At 36.4% G+C, this 22,046-nt stretch overlaps 1 protein-coding gene across 1 annotated transcript in view; it reads left to right on the top strand.

Annotated features, from left to right (window-relative positions):
* Positions 1-22,046, top strand: part of LOC148658357 (stAR-related lipid transfer protein 13-like) — a 129,675-nt gene that overhangs the window by 22,348 nt on the left and 85,281 nt on the right. Inside the window, exon 5 of the mRNA XM_088639426.1 lies at positions 18,929-18,959. Coding sequence (XP_088495552.1) covers positions 18,929-18,959 — 31 coding nt within the window. The remainder of the gene's footprint in view (positions 1-18,928; positions 18,960-22,046) is intronic.

The following is a 22,046-nucleotide window of genomic DNA, read 5'->3' as shown; positions in this document are numbered from 1 at the left end:
TATTTTTATTTAGAAGACGCTTCTGAGTTGTCTTCAAATTCATACCTGAAAACAGGGTTATAGCAAACACATTTTCTGAATTTTTGTTAAGTTGGAAAAATGTGATTTGGATCTTGACATTCCCTCTTGCAAAATGTCTTTTCCAGCTGTTCTTTGAGCTTGGGCAACTTACTGTAAAAGCTAAATAATCCAAGAAGCAAACTGATGACTTAAAGTGCTTTACTCCTTTACTAGTTATTTAGCATTTTTATTACATTCCTGAAAAGTTACTTTCAAATAATGAAGAGCCCTTCCTTTTTAATTGGAAGATTATTACATTATGATTTTAAGGTTTTACGTTTAATACAGTATCTTCTTTTACAGTTTTAGCCTGCAAGTCAGCGAGATATTCTGAAGATATTAAAGGTTATCAATTTATCCCAGGACCCAGATCCATTTTAGCACTGGGAATAAAAAACGGCTATTTCTCAGCGTTTACCTGAACGAAACTGAAGACATTCTAAAGATTTTAAATATTAAAAATAGATCAGCAAGCCCGAGTGCTCTATTCATTAACCAACAATCTTATCATATGGCTTGGAAATCGTAGGACTTTTTGTATTTTAGCTGAACACTTGTGGATGGGGACTAGGAGTGTTCTGTGTATCTTCATCACATGGTTTCTCAAAACCAGGATTCAGGGGACTCTGTTTGGAGATTTTGTTTAGATCTTGTTGACAAGCTCTAACGAAGAAAAAGGAATGTGCCTGAGACAAAATCAGGACATAACGTAAATAGATTTGCCAAAGTTGAAAACTAACTTGAGAAAATTGAGAAATTAGAAAAGCTGGTCACGTATGCACGTGCATGTGATTCTTTCAATTTTGTGCTAGAATATGTAATACATGTTTATTTCATCTTCAAATAGCTCAAGGTAGGCAGACTGAGGTACATCTATAGCTGTTGTGTAGAGTTCACATAAAACTTCCAAGTGGGACTGGAGTCAGACAGTTGAATGGGTAATTGGATTGAGGGTAATGGAATGATTGAGCTTTGTGCACTCAAACAAAATGAAGTCTGGTTCTCAGGGAAGATTATGGAGTCAAAAAGCTGCTAAGGCATTTTGAGTCTTCAGAAAGCTAAGTCAAGGGTTCAGACCACAATGTAGGGAGCCAAACACACCGTAATGATGGATTTTTTTATAATCAATTAATCTAGAAAAATATTTTCAACAACACTAACTATAAAAATACACTTTCTTGTTGTATGTGTGATCTTCCAGATTCTTAACAGAATAATATATAAATAATAAAATATGACATTAAATACATAAAGGAACTTAATTAAAATACAATGTTTGTCTTAAAACTGTTCAATAAAATTAGAATGCAGAGCCTTACTCTAGTCACAATGGCTAGGAAAATACCTCAGATGTTTTATGAAGAAAAGCTAGAATCAGCTGTCTTTCATTTGTCCTTCATACTTGAATCCTATTGAAATTTGGATTTTTTAACATTAAATTTATGTTCTTAATTGAGGTTCAAGAGGGATAACAACAGATAAAACCAATTACACCAAGAAATTTTAAATCACAATCATTACTGACTGTTGCTATATATACTGTATATACTGTACACACTACTTCTTGCATTTCCACCTTTGCAGCTACTCCCAGGTTAAGTCTTCATTCTGAATGGGGGGTCTACTCTCCTCATCCGGTGGCCAGGAAGCTACCCCTTAACCAAGCAGGTTAAGTCAAAACGTATTCAACTTAAATACTCAATAAACATTTAAAAGGCATGTGATTCTTGGATGTCATTATTTCTTGTGAAATAGATATAAGGTATTCCCCTGGGCAGCAATACTTGAGTTTAATGTTCTTTTCAATTAAGTTTTCAAACTGTCTTTTTAATGCTCTGTTAATAATGCTCTCCCCATCAGAAAGAGATCCTTTGTCATTACACTCATTAATATTGCCCCTGGGGGTTAATAGCTAGCCAGGCATTACTTCTTTAGCAGGCATTTGCTGACCTCCTGCTCAAGACGAGAACAAATTTGAAAACAAGTTAAGTATTGAACGGCCCTTTCCATGGCAGTTGAGATAAAAAATGGATTTTCAAGATATTGTTCTCAAGGAAATAACAACCTCTGTTTAAAGTGGTTTGTAATGGATTCACTCGAAGTGAATTACAAATAACATTATCTGTGACCAGGACAAAAAGGGAAGCTCTGGGAAGACAATATTGTCTTTTCCAGTGACTGTAACATAGGCAGGGGAGAAAGCATTTGTATTTTTTAAATATTTCTGGTATGCATTAAAACTCTTGAATGTGTGCTCTTAACCTACCCCTAAATCTGTGCTCATAAAAACAGCACTAAAATATATTCACTGCACCTGTCTGCAAAATAGAGGCAAGTCTGTCTTTTCCAAGTACACTGGCTCAACTCACCTTATTAATGTAGATTGCGTACAGGACATTGGTTGTCTGCTTTAATGATATCTTAGGTAACACTTAAAAACATCTCTAAACAAAGTGTGGAATTTTAAGAACTGTTTTATGGGGTTTTCTTTCGCTTCAACTTGGAATTAATAGATGTTAATTAAACCCCCTGTGGCACTGTACGTGCCGAGGCCCCCTATAAGAAATTGTAAATACTGTAATAATCTTAGAAGGGGTCCATTTTGTTTGTTTGTTTTGAAACCAAGGTTATTGTATAGCAATATCTAAGAAAAACATTCTCGGGTGACCATGAACAAGCTCGGTTCCTGAGACCTTGTGGACCAAAAGGAGCCATCACAAGAAACACAAGCAACGCTAATCAGAAAGAGAAGGGGTGGCCTGTGTATGGAGGACCATCTGTCAGAGCTGCTTCTCTGGTTCACCTTCCACCCAACAGGTGGCTTTGTTGCTTGTAAAGCGGGTTAAATAAAATAAGAGGCTCAATGGGATCAAGACAGATTACTAGCCAAAGCCAAGCTCATGAGAGAGAGATTTGTTCTGCTTCAAGGAAGGTTAAGCTGCTGGCTGTGCCCTGTGCAAGACATGCCGCCACAGAGTGTCAAAATATAGGCAAATCAGTGGGCCAGTGCTGGCTTTCCAGCTGCGGCAGAGCTGTGCAACTGCACTGTTTCTCTCTTTCACCTCAAAATCCAAATGGGCTTGTGTCTTGGAAAGGAACACAGGCATAAACAGAAGGAAGACAGTTCAAATAGAAAAGGCTGAGTCCAACCCATTGCTGGATGATTTCGAATCCAAAATATCTCAGGGAAACTGAGCTCCGCAATATCAGTAATGCTAGGCTAATGTTGCCTTCAGAAAAGTTGAGCTTGATAAATTTAACAGATGGTTTTGTTCAAATGCCTTATTTAATTTTTCACTTAATTAAGATTTGCAACTGTTTTAACATGCCTTTATACTGTCGTTCTTCATTACACTTCTTAGAAAAAATTGACAGCAGCAAAGTAGTAGTAGTGTAGGAAAGGCCAACGGAGGAATGTTGAAACCATAGAAAACTACAGCTAAAATATTGTTAGACTACAGTAAAACCTTATCAGAGGTGTGAAAAACCTAAGACTTTTTTACATTAAATCTAATATCTTGACATCTAAATCTTCACCAACTGTTTCGTTTATTTTTTGCCAGCAATTTGGTGCCATTGGAAAATGTTACTTCCTTTTCAAAATAGTTTAGCCGTCTGCTTGAAACCATACCTCTATGGTTTTAAGAACTTTATCACACTACATAACGTTTTTCAACAGATTTGTGAAGGGAGGTCAAATTATAATTTTGCCCATTTATTATAAATATCCCACCCCCCGAGACCCTTTTGAGCATCTTCCATCATGCTTTTGTAGCAGCTGCTGGGACCACTGTCTGTGATGAATGAGGAGATGGGGTCGTCCTGTAACCCTCGTCCTTATAGTCAGGTTGCTATTTGTTCAGCCGGGCCAGTTACACGAGTTACACTACACTATCCTAATGAAATCCATCACCTCATTGAATTAGGTACTGCTGAAAAGGTGGAGAATGTATTGGGCAATCCAGGGGAAAATTTGGCATGGACACCCCTACTGTTTTAGAAACATCCTGGGATTTTTAATGACCATGGAGAGTCAGGAGATCACTATAATGAGACATTAGGACTCAAACAGGCTGGGGACCCTACTGGTCCCACTAACACCTCTTCCAGCAGCAATCTTAGCTTTCCCAGGTTTCTCCCATCCAGGTACTGGCCTGGCTCACATCTGCTAGGCTACAGTGGGTTTATATAGCTGCTGACAAACAAACTCAAGGCATTCTGGTTTCAGTTCTGGAAGAAAACAGAAATTGTCATGATCCTAGCACCAGCATCAAGAAATCTAATTTAAGCAAATAGACTTTCACTGCTTTAGAATGGGCTGGACTGTATCCTTGTATGTTCACATTTACAGTATATGAATGTGACATTTGTATTTATATAGTTGCCCACTATATTTCTGAGGTCTATAACAGCTTTATTGTTACTTCTTACACTCTATTGTTATATCGAGAGCACCCTGTTGTTTTTATGATTCAGTATCCGGTGACTCTTTCTGAACTGCTTTTCTTACTGGATTTTCAGTTAAGTTTTCAGCTATCATTGGAATTGCTGTTGTGTATTTCTCAGGTGAATGTGGTGTACTTCCTACTAGATTTATATTGTTATAACAATCATGTCATCACCTAACAAACTGACTGACCTTTGAAATGAAGTAAAAACTGAATTATTTTTTTCCCTGGTATCTTTTTTACAAACTTTGATTTAAATTTTCTGCTGCAAGAGGAATTTGGGTGCACATGTGCTTAATTGGCACCACTGCGTGTATACAGTACCTCATTCTCCTCATTTAAAAGCCATAAGAAGACAATGCCCATGTTTCCATAGTTATGCATTCACTATCTGGAATGTCAGCGTTATTCCATCTTCTTTAAATCTATTTTGTTGGCAGAAGCAGTGGAAATCTCAGTGCCGCAGAGATGCGTGAAATGGGTTTCTCTCTCTGTGCCTCTATTTCTCTTTCTCGCACTGTGCCTTAATTCAAGTCGTTGAAAGAGCATACCAAAGATCTTTCATATATTGTGCTAAATCTGTGAATTTTGTGGTGGGGTCTTCTCCTACCTCTCAGCACAGAGAATAACAATGATAAGAACAATACGTAGTGGTTTTCTCAGACAGTATAGAACTCTGCATCCTGTGTCAAGTGAAGCAAATCTAAGCAGAGGCTTTTTTGTTTTCGTCTGTACCATACTAGTTCAGCCTGAACACACCTGAAAGTGTTCCATTATGAAGCAAAGCACTAATCCATCAGAGCAGTTTAACCAAAAGGAGATGCTGGCTGACTGCCCAGAAGCTGTCCGAAAGTCCCAACTTCCCTTCTTTTTTAAAGGGAATAGAATGGCATCAGAAAACGATGACCTTTCATCTTCCGTTGCACATTACCTGTACAGTTTAGATGTGTAGCAACATGCACTTTAAATTAAATTACATCCCTTTGAAAGAGCACCATATCAGGTTTAGCAATGTCGTTCACACTTCAACTGTAATTTGTGGCAATTTCTTTAGCAGAAACTTAAACTGGATTTATTTAAATCCAGGCAATCCTGAACTTTTAAATTAAAACTCTTATGAGTAGCTTTCTCATAGGTTTGAAAATATTTGCTTTTTTTGTCCCAACGAATGCATACATTCATTATTATACAAAAAGCAGAAATCAATAAATCGGATCTATAACTTTTGTGTTATTGTCACTTGTTACCACCCATTAGAATTCACAAGATCAATTATTATCACAATCATTATCAACCACGTATACGGTGAATCTGACATCATAATTTAATTTATATTTCCATGCTGATGTGTAAAATCAAAGTAATTCTATCAATCTAGATACAATGGCAGCATTGCTTGGTTATTTTAAACATGTCAGAAGTAAACTTTTGTGTGTACATTAAAAAACAGTTATATTATGTGTAGTCTGATTTAGGCAGTCTTATTAAGATGTGAGATTTTATCATTTATTCATAGCCATCACTTTTATAAGTAAATCAGTGCTTGGACCACTCACTGCAAATCAAAATAAAAACTGAAAATTAAAGAACAAAATATTTCTACTACATATCTAATCAGCCACTAAGATTTTATTTTACTTTTTAATAATGATTTTATAAAATGTCTTTCAAGGAAAATAACCTTAACAAAACATTGTGCATTAAAAACCCAAACTATGATTTTGTAAAGACCTCTGTCCTCAACTGTTTACAACAGAAGACCAAATTTGGTCAGTACTGTCTAATTCCCCTAACAGCCGATCTGGATAACCATTCAAATAATACATTTTTCTTCAACTGAGAATAACAAAAAGTGATTGATAACTTGGTTTCCCCTGACATAATTGTGTGTCAGTTTTATGTATGTTTGATGGACATACTAAATATAGAAAGGAGCTTTCCTGTGGTAGAGTTCTATTTAAAAAAAACAGATGAGTCTGTGCTCTGGGGAATACATCTGTTCTAGCAAATATCTCTGGGTCACTTTGAAACTTCACACACGTAGTTTTTCTTGGATAGAAGTGAAAAATGACAATTTTCCCATCACGTTGAGAACAAGAAGGCTTCACATCGGTCTCTAGCTCTCTGCAATTAAAGGAAGTAAAGTGCAAATTGTGCAAAGTGAAGAATACAGGTGTCAATCCCTCCAAGAAAAAGACCCCCAAGAAACAAATCTCCCCATAGACCATACACAAGCTATCTCTACCATGTATTACAGCCAGCAGCCATATCACCCTGCAACTCACAACTAGCAGCCCACTGAAGCTCAGCAGGTGTGAGCCTGGTCAGTACCTGGATGGGAGACCTCCTGGGAAAAACTAAGGTTGCTGCTGGAAGAGGTGTTAGTGGGGCCAGCAGGGGGCGCTCACCCTGTGGTCCACGTGGGTCCTAATGCCCCAGTATAGTGATGGGGACACTATACTGTAAAAAGGTGCCGTCCTTCGGATGAGACGTAAAACCGAGGTCCTGACTCTCTGTGGTCGTTAAAAATCCCAGGGCGTTTCTCGAAAAGAGTAGGGGTGTTACCCCGGCGTCCTGGCCAAATTTCCCATTGGCCTTAACCAATCATGGCCTCCTAATAATCCCCATCTATGAATTGGCTTCATTACTCTCTGCTCTCCTCCCCACTAATAGCTGATGTGTGGTGAGCGTTCTGGCGCACTATGGCTGCCGTCGCATCATCCAGGTGGATGCTGCACATTGGTGGTGGTGGAGGGGAGACCCCATTACCTGTAAAGCGCTTTGAGTGGAGTGTCCAGAAAAGCGCTATATAAGTGTAAGCAATTATTAATTATTATTATTATAATTATTACATTACTTCATGAAAGCTGTACTGTATGTCATATCTGTCCTGCACTGGAATATACGGTGTATAATAATCATAAATGGCAATTGAGCGTTTGTGCTTTTTGGCTATTGGAATTTCCATGCAGTTTTGAACTGGAGAACAATTGTCATAATAAAAGTAATAACATAAAAACCTGGACAGGAGAATAATAGAATGGAGATGTCTGAAAAATGGTACGATCAGGGACCTGAAAAGGTTCTTAACTAGATGGTATCAACATCCTACAAGATAATAATAATAATAATAATAATTGCTTACACTTATATAGCGCTTTTCTGGACACTCCACTCAAAGCGCTTTACAGGTAATGGGGACTCCCCTCCACCACCACCAATGTGCAGCATCCACCTGGATGATGCGACGGCAGCCATAGTGCGCCAGAACGCTCACCACACATCAGCTATCAGTGGGGAGGAGAGCAGAGTAATGTAGCCAATTCATAGAGGGGGATTATTAGGAGGCCATGATGGGGTAAAGGCCAGGGGGGAAATTTGGCCAGGACACCGGGGTTACACCCCTACTCTTTTCGAGAAGCGCCCTGGGATTTTTAATGACCACAGAGAGTCAGGACCTCGGTTTTACGTCTCATCCGAAGGACGGCGCCTGTTTACAGTATAGTGTCCCCGTCACTATACTGGGGCATTAGGACCCACATGGACCGCAGGGTGAGCGCCCCCTGCTGGCCCCACTAACACCTCTTCCAGCAGCAACCTTAGTTTTTCCCAGGAGGTCTCCCATCCAGGTACTGACCAGGCTCACACCTGCTTAGCTTCAGTGGGTTGCCAGTTGTGAGTTGCAGGGTGATATGGCTGGCAAGATGGTTGTTGATCATACCACTAGCACGAGGATCTGGAGATTGATATGAGAAGGAAGCAGAGATTCACAGAAAACTGCAAGTCCCTGCCCTTCCAAAGAAACACAGCAGAGGACCAGGCAGTAGGTCTTTTCAGCACGACTCAACTTCTTTGCCAAGTGCCATAAAGCAGACCATGCCTAAGGCATCAGGTTATGAACTGGTCTCATTGTGAAAACCTCTAGCGTAGCCTGCAAAAAAATAAAAATGAGAATAATAGCATCAATATCTCATAAGACTAAGAATAATATTATTCTTTAACTAGTTAGTAAAATGAGCTATTAAGTGGGAGATGTTCAAGGAACGTAGGCTTGAGATCATTTGAAAAGGCATTCTTGGAGTAGAAGCTGCTCACTTTACACTCAGCAAAGCTTTTGAAATGCTGTAACTGTTGTACATTTCAATAATACAGATGGAAGCATTCAGGCACAGAGCTCTGAAGGCGTGGAGGCCTGCCGAGGTTCATGTAATCCTCACTGGACATTGCATAACCATACGCATTCCTGGCTTTCGTGGTTTGCCATGCTAATTCACAATCGCCATCTGGCAAAGATGCAGAACCATAAAGATGTAATTTATAGCTATTGCTCTTTCATGTTATTGCATTTCTGAATCATTGCAGATTCTGTAATGAGTGGTTTGATTCTCTGTCGTTATTTCTACCTCACATGCCAGCTGACTCTTAAGGCTTGGGAGAAAGCTTTTCAAAGCGGAATTAAAGGAAATGGCCTGTTTTAGTATTTCATGTTACATGATTGTCAATGGGCAAAACAATTATTTACATACCTTAAAAAAATGATCCCCCTGATATATTGGAATGTCGCACAGCGTACTAAATAATGTTATGAATGGATGATGCTGCACATTGGTGGTGGTGGAGTCCCCATTACCTGTAAAGCGCTTTGAGTGGAGTGTCCAGAAAAAGCGCTATATAAGTGTAAGCAATTATTATTATTAATTATGAATATTTGAACTGCAGCTGAATTGTATAAAATGATTGTTAGCTTGGTTGAATATTCTGAAATGTTTTCGTGCTTATGTACAGTATGTTCTTTATTTACGAATATAATTGAATTCATAAAGACAATTGTTGTGTTTGGTAACAAAGTTAAAATAATTGTATATTGAACATTGAAAAGTGTCCCTTTGCATTCATCACAAAAAGTCAGTAAATGTGTACATACTTTCCTGAAAAGTATGTTTGCTTTTGCTATGGTTGAAAATCCAAACAGAAAGAGTAGTGGACTGAAAAAGTAAGCAGAGAATAAAAGCTGTGTAGCTTTTATGCTGATAATAGTTTTCTATTTTTTTCTATTTGTGAAGAGATCTATTAAAGCACGGAACAAGCCTCATAAGAACATAAGAACTGTTAACAAGAGAAGGCCATTTTGGTTGCTGTTACTTTATTGATCTGAGGCTCTCATACAGCCACAAATTAAATGATCTTGGGGAACATCCTTGAACAACATGGCAGGGCAATGTGCAGACATTCACAATCATTTGTGTAAAGCAATTTCTATTTGCAGTCTTGCATGTACACGTACACTCTCTCAGTTTCCACTCTATCCTCATTTTACTGGGTTTTCAAGCAGTTTTGTTCAAACGTATCCTTACTGTGGATTACTCATGATATGACCGAGGCTTGGTTCAACGGTGTCTAGCCCATGGAGCTAGACCTATATCCTGAACAGGCACCTTCAGTGACTGAACCACTCAGGTGTCCAGATTGTGTTCAGTTTAATATTGCAGATAAATTTGTTTTGAAATCCATTACTTTTATTGTTGGGTACCACATGCTGAACAGCCTGTCCCCTGCAGCTCATTGTATTTATAGCAAAAAGAAGGATAGGTTGAGGATAAAAAAAATGATAGTGCAGTTTGCAGAACATTCACCCAGTTATTTGACTTAAGCAATTTACAGTCTCACTAAAGCAAGTTGCCATTTATGTATTTTTGTGACATGTACTTTAGTAAATCTCTGGCTGTCAATATCTACTATAGCATTTCCAGTTGAGAGACAACAAGTAACAGAATGTGTGACTTTCTTATACATTTTCTACAGACAGATATTTCCTGTTAAATTCTATCTATTTCACGATGAAAGGATCTAATTAAAGTCTTCCCACTGTCCCCCATGGTGATTTTAATTGTTTTCCTTTTGTAAGGAAAATTAAATAGAACAGGAATCCTGATTTTTGGGATATCAGAGCTTCAATCTGAGGTGTTTTAATGCTCATTACACATGTACTGAGACCATGACTGAAACAACAACATTACGGTTCACAGACAAGTGCCATTCCACTGCACTAAAATAAGTGTTGCCATTTAAAGTGCTTTTTGAGGCAGTACTGTATGTCCTGTTTATTGTCCCTGGCTAGAAGGATTTGAAGGATAATTTAATCATGACTTATCATGTCTGGGCTATGGCTGGCTTGAAGACTTTATTTGCGGTGATCATTTTACATTATGTTTCAGAAGAAATGCATTTCTAAAAAGAATACTCTGTCCAGAAACCTATTAAGACAACACAAATAAATATGGCATATAATACAGATGAGACTCAATCCAGAATTATCTGTATGTTTTTGAATTTCACCACAATCTGACCATACCAGATAATCAAAAGAAAATAACTGGTTAAAAAAACAATATACTGTATGATTGTGATTTTACTGTAACTAATGAACAGGAAAACCACTGCCCACCCATTCTGCATGTTTCCCTTATGATTGCCCGACAGCAGACAGTCATATTAACCAAAATTAGCAGTACACTTTGCTGTCTTCTTGAGTCTTGCATTCCTTGCAATCAAACAGAAAACCTTCATACCGATGAAAATTCGGTCTCCCATTCTGTTATGGATGATCACAAGGTAAGACAGCCTTTGGTTTTCAGCCATAACCATTTCAAAACTAAGACCACAAGATAAAAACATTCCCTGAATTAGAAAAATCAGTGTTTTGATAAAGAAATGACAGAAAAGACAAACTGAGTTTAATGTTTACTTTGCTTTTGTCCTGAACGAGAGATATAGTCAGATCCTTAGATCACCAAATGCTTATCGTGAAAGAAGTTGCTTTGTTTACAAAACTCTTCCAGCCCTTAAAAACTACCTTAATGCACTGTTCTCATTGATTAAGATATAAATTCAGTTGTTCTGTTAACTGTGCAGATGTTTGTATTCTTTTTAAATCCATTATCCATAAGAACATAAGAAGGGATGAGAGGGCACCATTTGGTCCATTTTGTGAATATAAAACTTTGTTCAGGTAATTGTTCAAAGACGTCAGAGTTTCCTGTGCCAGCAACTTCACTATGAGGCTAATCAGGTTGGAGATGTGAGAAATTATTTCACCAGCTGCATTAAGGGGAAATATATTAATCAACTCCTATAGCACCATATTGGGGCATTGGTTTGGAAATTTCGGTCTACAGCTAAAACCAGATTTTAACTGGTCTGTCTGCACCACTTACAGTACAACAGCTTTCAGATTGATAACATAAGAAACACCATTCAGGATTATAATGATTTTAAGAGCAAAATCATTTCTGAATTGTTTCTGAATTTCTGAATTATGGGGCATATGAATATCATTTATCTCTGACTGTTTTACAATGTGAGAAAGCAGAGCTCTTATTGAACTTCATCCATCAAAAATAACAATACATTTCCAAATTTGGTCCACTTTGCTGTTTGCTGCATTTCTAAAGACATAGGTTAACTGTACCTCTGCTGTCATTCACAGCTCAGGATGCTAGGATACTGGATAGAATGATATTATGTCAGAGTAACCTCTAGGTTTTATTTGGAATAATGGGCTAAAATGTTCCAGTGCAGGTGTTCTGGTTGTATTTAAGGAAGAGGACCTGCATCTCTTTAAAGAGTCTTTGTTTTTTTTTAGCTTCTATGAAGGTCATGGACAGCCTCAGAAAGAACTGAAAATGTTTTTCCTGCACTGCGGCAGTGACAAAAGCAGTTTGTCACATGATCTTAAACATGTTTTCCATCTGGTGTAGGCAGCTTCAGAGTTGATGTGGCATTACTAAGCTAAACTAACTCAGCTATCCTGAGCTTTTGTCTCAATAACACAGCAAGGACACAGCAAAAGAGAGCTGTTACTATTAGCTTTTACTATGCTAAAAAACTGCCTACAGTAGGCCAGGGGCAAATTGAGGGACATTTAGTAAATGCTAAAGAACCTGGAAGCACAAATAGATACAGACAGTAAAGATGTATATGAATTCTGTACAAAACGGGGACTTAAAATGATTGTCACTTTAAATTCGCTTTTGCTGTAATATCAATTACATTACATTGGATTAGTTTAATATGATTATTGACTTTGAATCTTGGATCAGAATGGTTATTTCCGAATAAGATGAATTTGACATGGAGCACTCCAAACATCAATTCAAGACTCCTTTATGTTCATAACCCATGTTCTGGAATAACAAAGAAAGAAAAAATACATTGAATAAAACAAACTGTCAAACGTAAAAATGTAACAGTCAGAATTCCTGCATCAAATATCTGACCTGTTGCATTAAGCTTTTTCACACTTTTTTAAAACTATTGCTTAAATAATAAACGTTATTGAATCTATTGTGATGTGTAGTACCTGCAAACAAACAGAGTAATAAATCTATCCAAAAATGTATTGGGTTTTTTTTTCTTTTTATTGTTTGGTCATCAGATTTGAAATACCACACTCAAGCATGTGAAGTATTAAACAAAAATCTAAATATAAACAGATATCCCAGATAAAGGAAGGCAAAGTTCAAACCATGTTGTTTCTAAGATTCTGTTGTTCCAGACTAGCTGTGTTGGTAATTAACACCTGGCCATGAAAGTTGCATTCATGCTCTCAGTAATTAACACAAGAGGCTGTCGTGCTTAGACATAGCAGGAGCAGGAGCCTAGTTCACTAGGCTCTTGAGTCACTGTGCCATTAATAGAGGATTAATTCGCCTTGTGTAATTGGCTTGACTGTCAAACCTGATGCCATTTCCAATAAGCAAAACCAGCACCTAATCTCTAGTCAGTACCTCAGTGCAAATGTGTTCAGGTCTTTGGTTTGGCCTGTGATTCAGTGGGCTTGTTCCCTCAGGTTTTGAGTCTGTGGGCTGACTGAGAATTGCAATGTGATTATATTAACGTCTACATTCATGCTTGTGGTTGGGTGGAGCAAATGTACAATTGTACAGTATGAATTAAACTTTTGACGGGAAAGAAAAAGACCATTATTCTCTTTGTGTTGGAAAATTAATTGCAAAAGCAGATTGTAAATCCATGCTTAATGCTGTGGCCTGATTGAGGTTCGGTAACAAAAATACTTTTAAATCAGCTCAAGAAGAATGACAATAGAAGAGCATGTTTTATATGGTTTCCCTTCAAGGAATTATTTTCTGATTTCACAAAATTAATTAAAATCTAAATATTGATGAAGTTCTCACTTAAATGGATAGATGGCCATTTCTAAAGAACCTTCCACACAAACACCACAGGATCAGTACTGGGTAAGAATCTAGAGCTGAACAGTGCTAGCCTTACTGCACCTGATTTCACACATCTTCTTACTTGAATAGCAGATAAAATATCCCATGATATTAATATATGATATATGAATACATCCCATTTTAATACATTTCCTTATGGACTTTTTTCCAGAAAAAGCAGCATGAAAACCTTTCCTTATCAAAAGAACTGTTTACTGTATTTTCCAGTGAAAACAGATGACTCTGCAAGTCTTGAAAACAGACAATAAATTATTCAGTCCCGGCATCAACGACAGACAAAAGCAACAAATGAAATATGGGAAATTGCTTAGTAAATTTATTTTGAGAGGGATGGAATAGGTGTCTTTTCTGTGCTCTTCTACAACTCCATTGAAGCAAGAACCACATAATCCGGCTACACACTGAGAGTTAGGCCATGTCAAGAGCTGATTTAGAAAAAGAAGTACTGTTTCCTTGACATCTTCATTTTTTGACTATCAAGTGCTTTAAGCGCCTATTGCTTTTAGAAGCCCAGTCATCACAGCCCAGTGAACAGGGGTGAAAAAGAAAACAAAGTCACAGTCAGGGTCCAGTCTGTTATTTGACAACTTTATCAGAGCTTTCAGGCTTACTAGTGAAGGAGATTTTCAGTTTTGAGTCAAGGGCAAAAAAGCCATCAATTATTTAGGAGAAAATAGAATCCCAAGTGAAAGAGTACTATTTCACTATCTTAAAAATGAAAGACTCAAAGATATATTATAGCAAATGTCACATTTTCAAATCATATCTTGAATTATTACCTTTTATGACAGAAACAACTAAGACGAAAATGTAGCATTTCAATCAATTTTAATCTAAATTGATTTTTCAGGAAAAAAAATGACAGTGACAGAAGGGTGAAAGATAATGTATAAATGATAACTGTACAAAAGAACAATTGATGTTCAATTCCTTGCTAATGTATTCACTCCCTGCCAGTGAAATCCCTGACTCATTTATAAGGAGAGCTGTCACAAGGACATTAAAGAGACGGGTGTACAGTATTTATTTTGAGATCATACTATATGAACTACTATTATTACACACAGAGGCCATTTAACTAATCCTGTGACTTCCTAAAGTAATTCGTCAACCTGAACTAATTTAAGTTGGATGATAAACTTAATAAAAGGGGATGAATACTTATGCAATCAGTATGTTTTAGTTTTTGATTTTTCATTGACGTTTATGCTGACATTTATCTTATTTCACCCTTAAAAGGTTTGAGCATTCAAATTGTGATTAAAAGCGTACATGAAGCCATGAAAAGTGTTTTGAAACATAGCTGAAAAGAGCAGATTATACTTGCTAGGTACTTTATACTACTCTGATTCTTATTTGTTAATAAATGTGCTTCACATCATCAATGAATAAGTATCTTCAGTCAGCCATGCTATGACCAAGCCTTCATGGCTACCAAGAAGAAATAATCCTACATTTTGTTGCAAAATTGTATTGTTTTTGTGTGTTTTGAAATACATTTTTAGTTGTATATGTTCTAAAGATTTTGGAAGCTGCAGATGGTTAGAGTTCAGCTGCTGAGACCACAGTTTTCTGTTTCAGAATAGCATGTTAATTACCTTTCTAGCATTTATAATAAACAGAAGAGTGTTGGGGAAATGCATTGGAAGTCAGAGTCTCATTAAAAGCCACAACATTGGGGTCTGAGAACTACACATCACAAAGCAGCATCACTGTAAAAACTTCAAACAAGTTCATCTTCCATTTGATAGCTGTACGGATCCATGTAGTCTTGTTTTTGAGTGTGGGGCAAACACCTATAGGGGACAAAATGTAGTATTGTCTTTAAAAGGCTAGGACTCATTTTGCTATGATATCCGACCTTGTGTCTTATCTTTCAGCACAGTGGTATTCATAACAACACTCACCTTTAATTACCAATGCCCTGATGTGCCAGCAAATGGGAAACAGCTCCAGAATAACAAAACCTAAATAATGAATGGTTTTTCCATTAGTTAGTATTGTGCCAGTGTATAAAAAAATGTACAGTACAGTACAGTAATCGAAAAAGTAATAGATGTCATCAAGGCAGTAAAAATGTTATTTGGAATGTTAGAAATGAAGCTGATAATTCAAAAGATTCTGGAGGAAAAAAATGTCTGGTGTGATCTAATAAAAGCAAGGCAATTCAGTGGTCCTTGTTTCTTTGTAAAAGATAACAAGCCTGATTTTGCCTCAGTTTAGATTGACCATTACATTCATTTACTATAGAGTGGGCAATTTGCTTACACTGTTGATGGGAATTGTTGATGTTTGCATACAACATGAAGAGTTCAACATTGTATTTTAGGAGGCCAACATAAAATTATTGTTTCTAGGAGAAAGTGACTTCTAATAATAATTAGAATAGATACAGACTAAGTAAGTAAGAGTACAATAAGCTGTGAATTAGTTGATATTAACATAATTAATTTGAAGGGAGTAGAAATTTCGAATCCTTGACATCTTTAAAATGCACAATTTGCTATTTATAGTAAATATACAATATACTATTTCACTATGGATAATAAATAAACTCAAAATCAAAAGTAGCACCCAGTTCTACATTATTAGCTGAACTTTTTCATTACTAGAGTAAAAACAGACAAATCTTTTTGGAAAAACATTTTAGAATTTAGACGTTTTAGTTGTTAATACTGTTCTTAAAAATGCTTGTTTCTTCAGTCTGAACTCCGTTTTAACATAAGGTCATTGAAACTAGTCCAGAGGTATAGAGGTACAGACGTTTCTCAGTAACTCATTTCTGAGAGTGTCTAACCAAATATATGGTGATCCAAAGGAAAGGGCAGGAACTATGAGAATGTGTTCTGGAATGTTAAACATGATCTTTTAAAGTAGTTAACTCAAAATCAAGACTCAAAGAAGTAACATATTTACATCCAGAAATCTGAGGGTACCGCAAATCAAAGAAGCCTTTCTTTTTGTCAGACGTTTTAGCTTATTTTGATTTTCAGTGAACATTCTTCAATGCTACAGCCAATGCCACAACTTCTCTACATTTCCAGAATGTGTGGAGAATCTTTGCCAAGCTGCTGCCTTATCTATAGTTTGAGACAACTGTGTGTGTGCATTTTAAAATGAATCCAGAGAGAGAACAGCCCACATGGCTGAATAAATCTGTTTATTGAGGTGTATACATTGTATAAATATTTATGCACATTCCATTATAGCCTTTGTAAATCTGATCCAAGGTATCTTCAAATAGGAGTTTTTAAACAAAGCTGATTTGTACCATGTCATGTAAGCATGTAAAAGTAAAAATTTGGAAGATTAAAATGTTTTAACCAAGATCATAATGTACTACCTCTAAGAGTATGTACAGTATGTTTGCCCTGATATACAGTATGTGGTCTAGAATGCTGGCTATGAATATTTTTAGTACTGTTAATTGGGTTAAGATGTAGATAATGCATCTATCCTAAAAGGAAAATTAAAAGTTTAAACTACCTCGAAAAATTTTAGTCATGTAGTTTAACATTAGCTGAAATGTGGCTTAGCTGCAATTTGAAATTCTACATTAATTTAATTTAAATCAACTTATTTAATTTTTTGTATAAATTAAAACTAAATGATTCATATATTGTTGAGCTTGGCAATTTCCTTATGTGAATAGTCTTTCGCAGTCCAGTATGTTGCACTCCAAGATGGAAGGAATTACTCCTCTAATTTGGTTACCTTTGATCTTTGGTAAGCACTTGGTGGAAAGTGCTTGAGAAGTACAGTTCATAAAATCTTTAGCTATTCCGGTACAATGTTATGTCCATTTCTATCCTGCAGCAAATGTAGCTCTGTGTACTTTTTGTGCACACTTACTGTATATTCTGACTAATGTAGTTATTCAACATCTCTTAAACAACCAACCCCTAATGGCCTAAATGGGGATCCAAAGAGAATTATTGTCATAAGTAGTTCAGGTGGGTAGCTGCCTCAGCATGCGTAGGCTGCAAAGGAACAAGTAATACTGTAGGTTTATTCCATGCTGAAAAGAGAAGAAAGAAAACACCACAAAGAAGACTCCACAGCCGAAACCTTGTGTTTTCTTTCTTCTCTTTTCAGCATGAAATAAACCTATTACTCGTATCATTGTCATAAGACAATTTCCCATATTTTAGGCACTCTGTTCTGACAATTGTGCATTATTTATGCTTTCCCCTTTACACGCAAGCAAGTTCTTTTGGAAAATTAATGTTTTCTCACCTATCCTTTCTTATTGCAGAATAAAATAATACAGTGATTCCACTGAAGAAATTCTATCAAAATCAGAAATCAAGGAACTCTGAAACCAATGGAATATAATTATTTCGTTTAGAATTTGTTCTCCCTTATGTCTCATACGTTAATTTACTGCAATGTGTGTCAAAGCCTTGTCTATAGATAGGTGCTAGTACTGTATGTACTTAACTGTGCATCTATGAACCATATTACTGTGCAGTATGTTTGATTGTAAGAACATAGCTTATTTACTGTTTCCAGCTGGTGTATGCATATGTTTCCTGTAGGTATTCTTTTTGTTCTCTAGCTTTTCAAATTCAGACTCACTTGTTCTTGGGCATTAGACAAACCGTGTTAAATGTCAAATGTTTTGCCGCTGATAGCATCTTCTCTTGAAAGAATACAATCAATTTATATTGGAATGGAAGAGGCTATAATAGTACAAAATCCATTCTGGGTTTCTAAAATCAGCAGAATTGACTACGGTTTTTCCCATCGTGTTAAATGAGATCTTGCAAAAAGCACCACTCTGTAATGTAATAATACAGATCATTACACCCTTTTTGTAATGTTTGGCTTTTAGCTTGTCAAGGTTGTAGCAACCTTTTTGGTGGTTTTGAATAAGTCTTAGAAAAACAATAACGTTCTACTTGGATCAAGTATGCTCTTGAGCACATCACCTCTTTTTTAATATTGCTAAATCAAGGGGTGCCAAACGGAGTCTTGCTGTGATTTCAACTGTGTAAAGCAATCAGTACTGCACAGAGCAGCTCACTAGAATAGCTGGTGGTGAAACAAACACATTAGTTACTTTCTCTCTTGTGAAAAAAATGGAAAAGGAATTCTGTAACTGAAAATTTGAAAGTAACGCTCCAGCATGATTCATTCTGTTCTCTGAATCTTTTCTTACAGGTGTCTTTGAAGATGAGCAATGAAGGAGCAGGTAAGAAGGCTCCTGTGGGTTTTTGTTATGGAGAAATCTTATGATCATATTGAGTTAAACCCAAACCCTTTTTTAGAGTTCGACTGGATCTCATGCCCACTAAGTAAATTCTTATTGTGGAAATTTGTTTTCATTTGTGCTTTGTGTGAAGGGTTATTGATTTGTTTGTGGGGTTTCCTTGGAGATTTTACTTTTATGTCAGCTTCAATTTTAATTTACAAAATCTTGATTTTGCTGTTGTGTGACTTGTACAGTAATTTGTTATCAGAAGTAATGAAAGCATTAATTCACACCCTACAAAATTGTTTTATCCCTGTCGTATAGGTTTTGCAGCAGTAATGGGGAACGATAGCTGGATATTAATATAACTGAACAGGGTTTTATAACTGTTGTGAACATCTGATGTTTATATACCAGGGGGTCTCTAAATCTGTTTAATGCTTCTTAAAACAAAATAAGATAATCACAACTGGTTAAGGTAAACATAAGGAAAAGTTTCAAGAGATTCTGACAGGAAAGGCTGGGGCAGAAGATTGCATATATAAAGAAGTGACTTTGTTGATCTGGCAAATTATTTTGTCTGCCTTGACATATTTCAAGCACCCGTGAGAAAACCAGCAAATCAAAAAAAGAAGTTTGCTGTGCATCTGGAACACTTCCTCAATAAACACTTTCTGGGTGCAATAAGATTGTCTAAAATGCTTTTAATCATGCCTGCTTAACTAGAGCTACTTTAAAGTAAGCCTGGCAAGGTTAAAAATAAAACAAGAAGTTTGAGGACTAAAAGCCACAATGTTAATATCATCATGAAAAAGTAACTGTTGCACTGTTGCAAAAGCAGTATGGCAGTAAAAACCCAGAAGAGGGTTATATCAGCAGCCGAACACAAACACTCAACCATGAGAAGTTAAATCCACTGCTACATCATGTTAAATGCAGATCACTCAAATATACTTTTTGTTGGCTTTTTACATAAACTACCCAATTGACTGATGATATAATCCACTTACTGGGTATTTATATTGTAAGGATTTCTTGAAGTCTCTAAGAGTGAAAGCAATATTTAAGTTTAATCAGATCAAAGTTCAGATCATGCATCCTTGCATACAGTACATTTTCCAAGATTATAAACTGTGTGCATACTACTACTGTTCGATTCAGGTTTCAGTTTGCAATGAAATAAAACGGAGTTGCTCCTTTGTCTTCAGGTATTAAGAACAACAGAGTGATTACAAAAGAGAGGAGGCCATGTGACCCACCTGTTCATTTGTGTGTTAGTATCTTATTGTGTCACTTTCTCTCTGATCTTTCTTAGACATTCACATAAACATAAGCAGCTTTTCATGTGCACAATCCTAGTCACTCCTTAGGTGATACAGGAGCTGAAGTGGTAAAGCTCGGATGATTAATAGTTTTCAGTTCCAAAAAAAGGCAATTTATACAGTACATTTATATTAATAGACGCCCATGACACCATGTTTTCTTCTAGTTATTCAATTTATTTTGAAATGTTGGGGTGTATCAATGGAAACACGAGGTAAAAAACAGGTTCCATATGCATCATTATATCTACTGTATATTGAGTGAAAAAGTTGGAGATTTAAAATCATGATGGAGTTGACAGTTCTTCCTAAAGTTTGCATTTGCAGTAGATTCTTTCAGTTCCATGTCTTCTTGCCTGCATCATGTCAGTGCTTCTCCAGCCAACTTTATTCCCCCCTTTCAAATACAAGTCCCCAATTCTTAATTGTAACTAATAGTAATAGTAACTTCTATTACTCTCCCAGATAACATGTAAATGTTTGTCCAAAATCAGGTAGTATTATTGTCCATTTATTAAATTGAAGATTTCAATCAAAGCACTTTTATTTACACTCATACAGCATATACAGTGTTGTATCTGTTTATCTAAGAACCTTCTAGAAACATGTCCTAATACTATGCTATACTGCCACCTTCATGTACTGTATATTGGTAATACAATGACAGTATTATTGTGTGGACTGGGCCAATGTTATCCCAATGCACAGCAGGCTAAAGTTGGAAAGTCATAACAAATTGTTTTCCAGTATTGGACTGACAGTGACCTAGTACACTGAGCCTGGGGCGACACCTCTCATGGGACAATATTGGACCAGACTCAGCATATTATTCCTACAGTACCTGGAGTATGCTGAAACAGTTAGGCAGAAGAGTGGCTTGTCTGCATTGCATTGTATTGAGCTTTCAATATCATACTTGGATTTTCAGTTTGGCAATGGGATTACATTTGCAAAGACTTTGTCTGAGAAACTCTTTTTTGTGACTGTTTCAGGGAATTTCTAAATTTTGCTTATTTTTTTCCACTTATCTTTTTTTTCTCAGGAACTACTAGTACATTCTAATTTGTGCCCAGTGCTAAAGTAAAATTTGACCTTTAAATACTTGATTTCTAATTAGTCGATATTCAAGAGTCCTCTCCTAATTTATTAAGAATCCCGTTAAAGCAGTTATCTAGCTTCAGAACCTCTTTACTCTAACAGGAATTCCTTCTAATTAATTGCTTGTTAGATAGTTTTCCTTAACCATTTTAATATTTGTAGACACAGAGCAATTAGTTAACTACACCATGCATAAACGAGGACGACACAGTGATTTATTATATAGCACTAGAAGAGTTAGGCTACAGACTCTGGGTATTTACTCCTGTTTTTACATTTTAGATTTATGGCTGATGTACAGTATGTGTAACAGCAATGTGTTTAACAGACTGTTACTGACTTGCTTTAGAGAGTTTTTCTCTGCTCTGCTAAATCTGTTGTACTTTGGAGATTTCGTTAAAGAACCAACAAATTCTCACTGACTGCAAAAAATGTCTAAAAATCTAAGCATCTTTCACTCTTAATCTCTCTCTCGCACTCTGTTTAAATACACGTAAATAGTGTATTTCGCCTTTGGAAGGAGTTTCTCACACCATTAGTATTCCAGAGTGGATATTCTTAAGGGAATTGGTATATACAGTATGTCCATATATGTTTTCTATTTGCCATGATTTATATACACAATATAAAATAATGCAAATGCCATCTGGAAGCAGGTAAGACATGT

Source organism: Lepisosteus platostomus, chromosome 7, assembly GCF_059453375.1.
Source record: "Lepisosteus platostomus isolate fLepPlt1 chromosome 7, fLepPlt1.hap1, whole genome shotgun sequence".
Classification (NCBI taxonomy): Eukaryota; Metazoa; Chordata; class Actinopteri; order Semionotiformes; family Lepisosteidae; genus Lepisosteus; species Lepisosteus platostomus.
Note: the sequence above shows the minus strand (reverse complement) of the source record. Positions and strands in the feature narration are given on the sequence as shown.